At 42.6% G+C, this 13,387-nt stretch overlaps 1 protein-coding gene across 24 annotated transcripts in view; it reads right to left on the bottom strand.

Annotated features, from left to right (window-relative positions):
• The window catches only part of EIF4G3 (eukaryotic translation initiation factor 4 gamma 3), a 320,226-nt gene that overhangs the window by 197,520 nt on the left and 109,319 nt on the right, over window positions 1-13,387 (bottom strand). For 22 of the 24 annotated variants that reach the window (XR_016347803.1, XM_089773141.1, XM_089773132.1 and 19 more), the window contains one exon: window positions 10,176-10,208. The exons of the other annotated variants lie outside the window; for them this stretch is intronic. Coding sequence is in view for 21 of the 22 variants with exons in the window: in XM_089773141.1 (XP_089629267.1) it covers window positions 10,176-10,208 (33 nt within the window). In the remaining variant the exon portion in view is untranslated. The remainder of the gene's footprint in view (window positions 1-10,175; window positions 10,209-13,387) is intronic. 24 annotated transcript variants of the gene reach the window in all.

Raw genomic sequence — 13,387 nt, 5'->3', positions numbered from 1 at the left:
CAGTTTCTGTGGGAAGTCATTTGTATTTGCACAGGGCTCTACCAATCAGAGAAGCTCCATGTGCTGCCTCTGCCCCCAGTGCCGGCTCCAAAGCTCTCATTGACTGGAAACCATGGCCAATGGGAGCTGTGGGGGTGCCACCCACGATGGCAGATAACGTGCACAGTGCCGAGCCACTTGCCCCTTCCATCTGCGGTCAGCCATGACAGTCCATTGCAGAGCCAACCAGGCAAGGAGCCAACCTTAGCCCCACTGCACCGCTGGCCGGGAGACACCTGAAGTAAGCATCACCCAGCTGGAGCCCACACCCCAGTCCCCTGCTCCAGCCTTGAGCCCCCTACCACATGCTAGCTCCCTCCTGGAGCCTGCAACGCAATATGCAAGCTCACCCCTTGCTCCTGCACTCCAAACATGTTGGCCCCAGGCCAGAGCCCTGCCCTGCACCCTAAACCTCTCATCTCCAGCCCGTACCTAGAGCCCACACCCCTAACCGGAAAGCCCTCATCCCCTCCCTCACCCCAACCCCCATGTCTCAGCACAGAGCCCTGTTCTGCACCCTGCACTCCTAATTTCTGGCCCCACCCCAGGGCCAATGGGAATTCTTGAGTCTCCCTTTCTGTCCAATCCCGGTGGGGCTGTGTGTGGCCCACAACTGATTTGGCCTCTCATGGAAAAAAGGTTAGGGTTAGGGCCAGTGTTCCCTCTAAGATTCCCACCAATAATTTGCCTCCCACCCACCTCGTCAGCAGAGCCGGACGGTTGCTGCTCAGGGTGGGCTAGGTGGTAGTCGGCTGCCCCGCCCCAGGAGCAGCAGGGCAGGCACCACGTAGCACTGGCCCTAGCTTCAGCCCTTCCTCAGGGGTGCTGCTGTGGCCCATGTGGCGGGCAGCGGCTCCTGCCATGGCAGCCACATAGTGGGTGGTGGGCGGCAGCTGCTGTTGTAGCTCCCGCCGGGGCCCAAGCCACAAGGCAGGTGGCTGGCCGCTACTGCCAGGGCTAGAGCCATGTATTGGGCAGCGGCTGCAGCCGCGTGGCTGGGGCCAGAGCCATGTAGCTAGGGCCAGAGCCATGTAGCTAGGGCCAGAGCTGCATGGCGGACGGTGAATGCTGGTGAGCCCCTGGCCGGGGGGCGGAGCCACATAGTGGGTGGTGGATGGAGGCTGCTGCTGCAGTAATCTCTTCAGGAACAGACAGGGCTCCCATATGCTCACCTGGTAGAGTTGCCAACTGTCTAATTGGGCAAATCCAAAGACCCTTGCCTTGCCCCTTCCCTGAGGCCATTCACCAGTCCCACCTCTCCTCTGAGGTCTCCACTCACTCCACCCCCCTTCCCCTTCATTCGTGCTTTTCCTGCGCCCTCACTCACTTTCACTAGGCTGGGGTATGGATTGGGGGTGTGAGGTGCAGGCTCTGGGAGGGAGTTTGGGTGCGGGGGTGGGCGGCAGGATCTGGGCCAGGGTAGGGGCGCAGGAGGGGTATGGTGGTTGATGCTTACCTTGGGTGGCTCCCAAAAGTGATGGGCAGACCCTCTGACAGTGGCTTGTAGGTGGAGGAATCAGGGGCAATGTTCCCTGAAAGGTGCACACTTGTGTAGGCACACACCAACAATTTGCCTCCCATCCACCTCTTCAGCTGAGATGCAGTGACTGGGAAAGGGCGGCTAAAATATTCCTTTTTCCATGACATTTAATTATTTATATATACACGCGCACACATACACAATACGATGGGGACTAATTTAGCTACAACTACTCAAGAGAGAGATCCTGGCGTCACTGTGGATAGTTCTCTGAAAACATCCACTCAGTGTGCAGCGGCCGTCAAAAAGCAAATAGAATGTTGGGAATCATTTAAAAAGGGATAGAGAATAAGACAGAGAATATCTTATTGCCTCTATATAAAACCATGATACGGCCACAACTTGAATACTGCGTACAGATGTGGTCGCCTCATCTCAAAAAAGATATATTGGCGTTGGAAAAGGTTCAGAAAAGGGCAACAAAAATGATTAGGGGTTTGGAACGCATCCCATGTGAAGAGAGATTAAAAAGACTGGAACTTTTTAGCTTAGAAAAGAGGAGACTAAGGGGGGATATGATAGAGGTAAATAAAATCATGACTGATGTGGAAAAAATGAATAAGGAAATGTTATTTACTGCTCCATAATATAAGAACTAGGGGTCACCATATGAAATTAATAGGTAGCAGGTTTAAAACAAACAAAAGGAAGTTTTTCTTCTCACAATGCACAGTCTACCTGTGGAACTTCTTGCCAGAGGATGTTGTGAAGACCAGAACTTTAACAGGGTTCAAAAAAGAGCTAGATAAATTCATGGAGGTTAGGTCCATCAATGGCTATTAGCCAGAATGGGTAGGAATGATTTTCTCAGCCTCTGTTTGTCTGGAAATGGATGACAGGAGTGGGATCATGTGATGATTGCCTGTTGTGTTCACTCCCTCTGGGGCATCTGGTATCGGCCACCCACTACGGCCTATAAATACATAAATACACACACACACATGTATATATGTATGCATGTATAAATAAATGAGTACTAGTGGGTGCAGCGGTGGCACGGATCCGAACAAGTCCACATGACCTCAATATTGGTGCACAATATAAAACTCACTCTGCTCATGGATGGAAAATCTTAGAGGGAACACTGTTCCTCACTCCAGTCTAACATGACACACATTTTGTCTCAAATCAACTGCTTTTGCTCCACAACTTAAGTTTATCTAGAAAGTGAAAATTAATCTTTAACCACGGCCTCTTTGTTAGTTTTGTATTTCTTTTCTTCTTTCAATAAAAAATGCTTTTTCTTCAAGCACATGCTTTTTCTTCAAGCTTTTTCTTCAAGCACAAAGACGCACTAGCTCCATACACAGGGCATCAGTAAATGAAGAATTCTGGTTTCATATTTTGCACCAGAAGTTAAAGATGGAAAGAGACCTTTTGGATCTCATCTACTCCAGGATTATTCCCTACAGACTATTTCTAGTCCAATGTAGTTTTCGGTAGATTTTCTACATTATACTCTCTAGCACACTGGCAAAACTGAACACTCCCTTGTCTCTGTGTTGGTGTGTTGCAGTGCACAAGAGCTAAATTCCATGTGTCTCAAACCTTCAAGAACTTCTGAAAGGGGAGGGGAAGAGCTTGCTTTGCCATATGCAAAAAAGCGTGCTTCTAAACTAGGGATGGGCAAACTCCAGCCCACAGGCCAAACATTCACAATTTGTCTACATATTTCCAGGTCAATTAAAGACTGGTAATTTGTATAGATCTACTAGCAGACATGGCCCTGCAAAAGGCTGAAAAATATAACAATGGAACACAAGGACAAAGCGACAAATTGTTGAGATTACAACCAAATCAGATGGGAACATTCTGTTTTCTTCTTTTACATTATGCCTTTCCAGAGCCTGAGATACCACCTTGGTTATTAATCTTTACCCTTTTGCAGCAGAAGAGAAGAATTCACTAGCATGATAACTTTTCCCTGACCCTAAGAGAGAGGAGGGGGGGAAGGTCAACACAGGAAAGATGCGTGTAAGAAGTGCACCTACCACCAGGTACAAGTCAGAGTGTTTACTTTGATCTGTAAAGCTCAGGTTTTGGTCTTGGCTGAGATAATTTCACCTTTGCCATCTCACCAAGATCAGTTGGGGAACTTTAGTTAAAACAGTCTCTCAATTAAAAGATGTGGATGTCAGAAACAGTTATTTCACAGAGGAGGGCTCCAGGCTCTAGAATTTACTTCCCTCACTGGCCTGCAAAAGTCCAAGTGCTGATCTAAAAGGCATGATGTATGGCTCATTTCTTTTCGTAAGCTTTTGGTGATGATATGCAGTTTATTAGTGGAAGAAAGTCTTCCAGTATTAGCCGTGATACTCAAATTCTGTATGTTATTTAACTTTCTTTACCCAGAGATTGTGTGGCGGATGCTTTTATATTATTAAAGAAATAATAAAAACACATAAACAGATTCTTCTACACAATGGCTCTAGTTTAAGCACTAGCACCATGGTCTGGCACTCCAGTCTGGCACCCTCGGGACCTGACCAGTTCCACACCAGAGAATTTTTCAGACCACAGGAGGTCAATATTGTCTAGTAACATTACCAACCCTTCCACTGCTTACTGGGCTGTTAGAGGACATTTAGGGGTAAATTAGAGCTAAATTACCTTTCAGAACCCTGAGAGCCAGGAAAGGAGGCTTTAAACAAATTTATTGGGACTGCAAGAAACTTGGCCACACCCATGAAAAGCAGACATCCGGCTAACTAAAATCATTCCATGTGACGGATGTTTCCGGACCAGAGAGTTCTGAACTAAAGAGGTTCAACCTGTACCAGACATGTTCCTTCACAGCTTCTCTGTTCTTCCAAATATCTGCTAATGAAAAGCAGCTAATAACTACTCCCACAGTGGAACCAGAAGTACTCACTTTGGTTCTCCAACTCCCTGAAGCTGGGCTCCATTTGTGTGGAGATAACGCTCCCATGCTATGTCTCTCAGGGATGGGTTGGAAGAAGAGAACAGTCCCCTATGGCTCTGCACAGAGAGGTGGGGAATGAAGAACATCTCCCACCACCTCTTGCTCCAAAGGACATTCCCCACACTTGCACATATCCTCACCTCAGAAAACACATTGGTTGACAGGGGAAAGAATTCTTTAACTTTTTAAGAAATCATGGCATCTATTTTCATTTGACCATGGTTGTTTACTTGAGAAACATTAAAACTATGCTTCCAGAGGTTATGAAACCTACAGCATCAACAGGTTTCAATAATTATAACTGACATGTTCATAATATATTTTAAATAAATTCTCTGTAAAATTGCCAGTCAACTTCAAAAACATAAGTCATACTCACCTGAGCATATTCATGATACAATAATTACAGGAAATAGCACCAAAGTATTATTATTTGAATTCATTCAAATTGATATGGAATTAATGCACAAGAGATGTGATTGAACCATAATATAACTCGTATGTTACACAGAAAATTTAAATTTAGGTTAATTTTTAGTGCTCTTCCTGACACTGTGTTAGACAACCAGAATTCTGGGTTTTCTCCAAATATCAGTCACAGCAAAAGTTATAGCAAACATAGTAAATTTCAGTATTTGGTAAATGTTTTGCATACAAATCTCTAAGTTCTCACCGTAACACTTGCATAACGTTTTAATAAATCAAGAAAGTTAAAACTGTGCAAAGAAGTGATTTGCTTTTTTTACATTAACCTCAAGATTCCTAATACGAGGGTATAACATTCTCCCTGTCAGATTTCAAGTTTAGGGTCACCCTTTGGCAATAGCAGAATATAAACCGTAAGTTCTCACAATCTGGGCGGTTGCCAAAACAAACCAGAGATGGACCCAGTGCTTGGGCCCAGTGCTGAAGTCAAAGCCCAAGCAGATCAGGTTCATAGGGCCCCCTGTGGCATGCAGCTCTGGGCAATTGCCTTGATTTCCAACTTCTGTTGCTGGCCCTGGTTTGTAATTTATTGGATATGTAGAAAAACAGTTGTTGTGGCATATGTGAGACATGAAAGTTTTATCACATGTTGCTGGAGGGGGGAGGGGCTTAGAAAGCAAATGGCTGAGAATCCCTGATATAAACTACTCCAGGGTCTATACAGACACAGAATAATCCTCAGGATTAGCCTGCCAATTCACCAATTCCATTCTTCCCCCTCAGACACACAGAACTGTGTCCAGAGGATACTGGGAACAAAGAAGAATCTAACTCTTAGCGTGTTTCTAATAAATTCTGGTTTCTGAGAGAGAATTTTGTCTACAGACAACTATAACTCAGCCAAGAACCTGGTTGCAGCAAAGGTAAGATATGTACTGGCTTTGTAAGCATCCTGAAGCCCTGGACATTGCAAAGTTGTAACCTGGTTATAAGATCACAGCTGGGTTCAATGGATAAAACCATTTTAATCATGCGGTAATACGATTCCTAACTTGATTATTACTGTTAAGTAATCAAATACTTTTTTACCTTTTTCGCTGTTTTGGAATCGTACATGACTAATTGTGAAAGATCTGCAATTCTTTACATCCATATAGAGGGGACACTGGCTCTCATTGATTTTAGAAGAGAATTTTAGCAGGACATACTAAATACAAATGTTGTCTTTTGCTTAATGATTAGAAAAGAACTCAAGAATGTTCCTCTTCTTTGAAATGAGACTAGTTTTCCCATAACTCCTCTTTTTTTTTTTTTAAACCAAAGAACTTCAGAGAAGGTGAAAGAAAGGAAACGGTAGGTCTCACAGCAAGTTACCAATTCTGTCATGGTACTTATTAATACATAGCAACGGGTAGATGCAAATACACTCACCTTTAATGGCTCTTCTCTCACCACAGCCTATCCATAAATTCCACAGCAACAAGTGTGTTTAAAACTATGCAAAAAAGTAACAAATGTAATTGCTTCCTTACGTATGGTTTGTGTGCATGAGTGAAAGCGTAGATGACACTAGTCTTTAAACTCCTGTTTTCTGCTCTCCTCGAGAAAGCATGTCTTCCTCATGTGACTGTATACACTGGGAACAAAGGTGTCTATATATTTTTCTCATTGTAACAGACTCGCCTGTTCCCATGTGACAGTATTTCTACCAGCTGGTACAAGTTGAACCTCTCTAGTCCAGCATCCTTGGGACCAAACCGGTACCGAACCATGAGTTTGCCAGACCACGGGAGGTCAATATTGTCTAGCAGCATTACCAACACTTTCACTGCTTACTGGCTCTTAGAAGACATTTAGGGGTAAATTAGAGCTAAATAACAGCATAAAACAATGAGAGCCAGGACTGGTGGTGGTAAAAGGAACTTTATGAGACCAAAGGAAACTTGGCCACCCCCATGATAAGTGGACATCTGGCTAACTAAACTCATGCTGGACCACGGATGTTGCCAGATCAGGGAGTGCCAGACTAGAGAGGTTCAACCTGTATCATCTTCAATAGGCAAGATAACACAGCTCACTCTTTATCTTACATAGCATTGCTCAGGGCTTGTCTACACTTGAAATCCTACAGCAGCACAGCTGCACCACTGTAGCGCTTCATAGCACTCACAACTGCAACAAGGAGTGCTTTCTTCAGCAATGTTAATAAAGTTCCCCGAGAAGTGGTAGTTAGGTTGATGGCAGAACTCTTCCATCAACCTAGTACTGTCTACACCAGGAGGGTTAGGTTGGCTTAACTATATCCAGGCTTGACAACAACTGAGGGGGTGGGGGGCGACAGGAGCTGTTGCCCCAAAAAGGGCACCATTAGGGGGCAGGGGGTAGGGCAGTAGCTCCCCCTTAAGTCTGAACCTCTGGATTTCATACTTGAAGTCTGCTTCAAGCTGCATGTCCTGGCTCCAGAGGTAGTTCTTAAATGCAACAGAGTTTGAGCTGCTTGCAGCTTTGCCATTGGGGCAGGGAGTTTGCTTAAAAAAAAAAAAAGAGGGAGGCAGATGATAAAGAATGACAAAAGATTGGTCATTCCCTACCCCTGCTACATAAAGTCATGGTGTGCCGTGAATACCGTGTGAGGATTTGGTCACCCCATCTAAAATAAAGATCTATTGGACTTGGAAAAGATACTGAAAGGGCAACAGAAATTATTAGGGTAAGGAACAGCTTCCATATGAGGAGAGATTAACAAGACTTTTCAGTGTTAGTGGTCTAGAAAATCATGAATGATATGGAAAAATAGAATAAGGAAATGTGATTTATTCCTTCACTAATAAATACATTTATGGGCAGATTTAAAAACAAATTATTTCTTCACAGTCAACCCATGGAACTCTGCCAGGAGATGGTAGAAAGGCCCAAATTATAACAAGCTTCCATTAAGAAAAAAATAAGTTAAAGGAGGATAGACCCATCAAAGGCTATAGCCAGAATGGACAGGAATGGTGGCCCTAGCTTCTGTTTGCCAGAAGACAGGAATGGGGATGGATCATTTTGGATCATCTGATGATTTCCTCTTCTATTGATGCCTCCCAAAGCTCCTGACATGGGCCACTGTCAGCAGACAGGACACTGCGCTATATGGACTATTAGTCTGACCAAGTATGGCTGTTCTATGGAGCCCAAATGTATCTGTCCCAAGCTGTAACCCACTGGACCCTAGTTTCTGAGCTGAGATAGAGCCCAGGAGTCCTGACAGTCTCAGTCTCTCTCTGCAGTTAGTAAGAAAGAATATATATTAAAATGTTAAGGCTAACCAGTATCCCTTAAGTGACTTGCCACAAGATGTCAGAACATGTTAATATTAGAGCTGAGTGGGTCTAATATTTATTTAATTACTTTATATAGGAATTAGATACAGGGCTTCTGTCAGCTAATTGCTAAGTTATCTGCCCAAAGACTAGAGTTTTGCAATGCCTTAGTAGCCCAAGAAAGAGGTGATGTGTGTGGGAGGAGAGCAAATGGAATCAGACACCTCCCCCAATTTGCTGCTTGGCTTGTACTAGGCATACTCAGTAACACTGCTGAAGCCACTGTCCTCATCTGCCGCTCCATGCTCTCACTCACTCCCCCCTCCCCCATCGGGGCATGCACTGGTCTGCCCCCCAACTAAAATCTGAAATTGCGCCCCTGTGCCCCAGGATGTGGTGATTCAAGAGGCCCAGGGCTCCCAGCCACCGCCACTGCTACTACAGCAGTGGCCAATACCCTGGGCACTTTAAATTGCCTCTGGAGTACCATACATCACGCTTTGGGCAGTTCTGAGAGTGGGCGCACTCCAGGTGGTGCTGAGGACTGGCAAGTGGAGAGGGTAGTGGTGCGCTCCAAGCTGGCTACCGTTGGCCCCGCCCCTTCTGCCTGAGGCCCTACCCCTTCCAGGAGCAAAGAGCCATCCCCCGCACCTTGCCTAAAGGCCTGTAGAGGCTGTTGGCACCGCTGACTACATCACTCAAGGTATTATGAGCGCCATAGCTGGGTCAATTTAACCTTTCAGCATAGAACTGGCCTGTAACTAATATGAATGAAATTACACCAAAGTAATGCCTTCATGTGGAACAAAACCTCCTTGATTATGAACATGATTTTGCTTTACTGAAGTTCATGGAACAGTGGCAGCAGTATTAATCCTCATGAGCACAGAAAGTATGACAAAAAAGTAATCAAATTCATTAAGATCGTCTTCCTCATAAAAAAACAATTTGTATTGGCAAACAGGTTTTCATAAGGATGAAATAAAGCACAACACACTGAAAGTTAGAGATTTACCAGACAGTTTGAATAGGCTGCGATATACCCTTTGATTGTTAGTGTGGAAGAAAACAACTTTAGTTATTAGACTGAACTGCTCACTTCTAATATTTCAGCTCGTTTTGCAGTCAGTGTTCCCCGTTACTTTCATATGCACTATTCAACTTTTTAAATCTTCCCCACCCAAAAAATCAGTTACTACTATTGAATTCAAACTCAAAGATTTGAAAGCTCAGCAGAATAAGAGTATGAGCTATGGATCTTTGCTTTCTCACAAAGTAAGTTACATATATGAGCCATATACATGAGAGATCATAAACTATTCCATATTTTCTTCCTTATTTAGGAACTGAATCTTTATTATAGTTAAATAGTTTTGTATAAAGTCCAATTTAGACATCTGGAATATCACACAGACGCCTTAACTTTGCTGTATACAGTAATACACATTACAGAAAATAAATGACAAATAATTCTTCAAACACAGCATTCCTCAGAGTCTTATAAATTGGCAACTTATATGCATTGTTAAAAGTTATTAGAATTTAAAGGCTGAGATTCTCAAAGGAATTTGGATGACAAATTCCCACCAAAATCTGTAAGTATTCTCCTTTGAAATCATGTGAAGTTTGGAACAAGATTCAGAGATTCCCCAAATGCAAGAAAAATCTTAAAGATATCTGGCAATAGACTAATTTTTTAAAGCTAAGCAATTATTTTAAGTGGGATTGTTAGTAATAAGTGCAATAAAATTAATTAGGAGGCAAAGCATCACTGGGTATTATTGCTGCTTGTTAGCTGAGGTTATAGCAAGTGTTATTGGGAAAGGACCTGGCTCATAAAGCGAGCCTGCATTTTTAAAATTAGTAGGAAGATAACCTCCAACCTCCCCTTTCCCCCAACAGATTAGTTTAGGATGATAATGAAGGGGCAAGGGTACTGTACCTGATGATGGGCAGGTCGAGGCCCCGCTGCAAACTGAGGAAAGGCGGGAGAAACAAACACAAAAGGAAAGGCACAAAGAGTCAGAAAGACCACAACAAAAATAAAACATCACACTATATGCAAAATAAACCCACAAGAAAAACCACAAAAAGTCAAAGCTTTGCTGCAGGACAGTGACAGACAGGTACTACAATAGAACAGGTTAACACCACTCCTGTGCTGCCCAAGAGCTGGGAGAGACACAACCAAAGCTGCTAGCCATCTTAAAGGCATTCTGTTGCATTAATAGAGAAAGGCTTCATACAGTTCAGAGAAAAAGGGTTAATATTAAGTGTCTGTTTAAGACAAGTGAACTTCCTTAAAGTGGTTTGATTGACTCAAATTTTTGGAGAGCAGAAGATGGACACCTCTCTGTTTACACAGCAACTAATAGCCAAGCAAGCATTTCTAATGATCTGCAGTGTAAAGAGAATTCATGAAAATCTCTGTAAGTTAAGTAAGACTAATTAACAATAATTTGCACATACACGGTACCTTTCCTCTTCAAAGTATTTTACCGACATTAGCCATGTAATCCTGCCCCACTATGCGGTGGATTGTCCCGGTTTTACAAATGGGAAAACTAAAGCAAATAGGTTAGCCCATGATGTGTCCAGGAAAACAGATATACAATGACACAGCCTGGACAGAACTCAGGCCTTCCCGTTTCCCAGTTCTGTGCTCCTATCACTAGAGCTCTTCCCATTCTCTCCCATGATAATGGGGGGAAAGATTCAGCATTTAACACGTTCAATGAACATTTAAAATATTATCTGGTAATTAGCTGAGTATTAAATAAAAATGAAAGGGACTCTCTTAGCAGAAACCCAGTTACGCATTTAAGCCCTTGATTCTCACTGTATTAACTGCACTCTGGTCTTTCCTCTAATAGATCTGGTAATCTATTAATAACAGGTCAAAGAATTAAACAGAGTACATTAAATCAGAACTCAGATTGAATTTTTATGCACAGCAGCAAAACAATGTTCACTTCTATCTTTGCTAGCTGTGCCTGCTAGTAATGTATGAAAGGAGGAAAGCATGAAGAGCAGTACAACTCTGCTAATTCAGGATACATGCACAGAGGCTGATTTTATACATATTACTTTCTTCTCATGTGCTACAATATGTTCTAAAGCTGGAATTTAACAAAGAACAAGAGAACAGAAGTGCACCCAACAGTAAAGCCTGTACATTTCATATACAAACTACAGGGACCGTTCAACTATTCTAAGTAGGTGACAAAGGTTGGTTTCAAATTACTGAGTTTTTATTTCACCCAAAATAAAAAAAAAACATATAACAGATAAATGAATAAATAAAAATAAGTAAATGAGGTGAGGTTGGTTTACCAATCCTTTTCACTGCCTCTTAATGTTTCCAACACCACCAAATATGAACAGAAGCAAAACAAGCATTAAACACTGGTAGAATAGATTGCCCTCTCCCTGAAGAAACATTTTTAAATGCCTATATTTAATACTTCTAAGCACCAGTCTATATATTCTATAGTTTATTTTGCACTGTTTATATATTCCTCCTATCTTCATCTCATCATTACAGTTGGATGCAGAACAAACAAAATCTTCAGCAAGAAGAAATGCAGTCTATTTCTACCATGAAAGTGGATAAAATACAATCTATGGAACCAATTCACAAACCATACACAAGTTTTATTTCTTTTCCACCCTAAACTGTCCCTTGTGTGAAATTTCCACTAAACCTCAGATTTCAAAACACAAGAAAATCTCCGTTGTTAGACTAAAAATTTAAAGTCAGCTTTAATAGTTTTGATAATTTTCCATGTGATATATGAGACACTTGGCGCGCACAGCTTCTGACTCAGGCATGGGCAATAAAACAGCAGCAGTTTGCCAGGGTTAGCCCCTGGAGGTCCACCTCTGCTATATTTACCCACTCCTCCACAGGTATGGGCAGTTGCAGCTCCCACTGGACACGGACTGCTATTCTTGGCCAATGGGAGCTGCAGGAAGTGGCACAGACTGGGACACCATTTCCTGCAACTCCCATTGTCTGGGAACGATGACTGGCAGCCAACGGGAGCTGCACTCACCCGTTGCAGAGTCGCAGGTAAATAGAGTGGTGGCAGCCAGCCTGGGGCTAACCCTGATGAACCAGATCCAGCCTATGGGCCAGTATTTGCCCAGCCCTGTTCTAATCCCTCTTTGAAACCTTTACATATATTGGAGGTTATTGAGCCTTCGATTGCAATAGTAAATGGAGACCGTGATGAGTACAGTTCCAGTCAGATTTTTCACAGGAGGACTCCCAAAAGCAGAGTTCGGGTTTTGTTTCTTCTGTCTCACATCAAACAAGGGGAAGAACTTCCTGTTAAGGGCAATGATTTCCAGATGGACGACAGGTTCTAATGTTATCCACCAATGAAACTCTAGCAAGACAGTTGTAGGGTGCAAAAAACAATGTCTATTAACCTGAAAGCAGAAGTACCTGTCTTATCACTGTTCCATGGAAAATGCTAACTTTGAATTAGGTTTGATATGCTAGTTGGAAAGATGCATCTTAAAAACACTTAAGTAGAAATACATTCCATGTATAAAAAGTATTACATGATAAGAAAAAAAAATAAAACTTCAACGTTAGTGGAAAAGTACCCTAGTCTATTTTGCACTGGTCACCATTGGCTATTGATTTTTATAATTCTTGTTGACAATGTTCTTTATTCTTATTAGTAGCTGTAAGCAACAGAACAAACTGTAGTCACTGCTGGCTCAGACAGGAAATAGAAACTTTGTTTTTCCTTTAGATAATAAAGGCAGTAGATACAGACGAAAACAGCGTTCTGTGAAACCTGGAACCAACACTCCTGACATTCACACCAATATTGGTCTTGCTCACAAACGCTTTTGCACACAGATGGCAACTTCTACATATGTTGATGTAGATTTGGCACACTGCGTGAACAAACCCACTTCCTATGGGTTATTACAATAGCCACTACATTCCCTTCTCTCAAACTATGTTGTTGAGCAGTTACTCTATATTAGATTGCATTAAAATAACTAATTCTGAGAGTTGGGATTGATACTGGGAAATGGAAGTAAAGTGGTAATTATTCTTGGGCTGAACAGTATTAAACGTTTTTCCCCAACTGGAACTGAACTTTGAAATTCTTGGTATACAAAAACTAAATG

Source organism: Pelodiscus sinensis, chromosome 24, assembly GCF_052426305.1.
Source record: "Pelodiscus sinensis isolate ZL-2025 chromosome 24, ASM5242630v1, whole genome shotgun sequence".
Taxonomy (NCBI): Eukaryota; Metazoa; Chordata; order Testudines; family Trionychidae; genus Pelodiscus; species Pelodiscus sinensis.
This window is presented reverse-complemented; position numbering and strand designations above follow the sequence as displayed.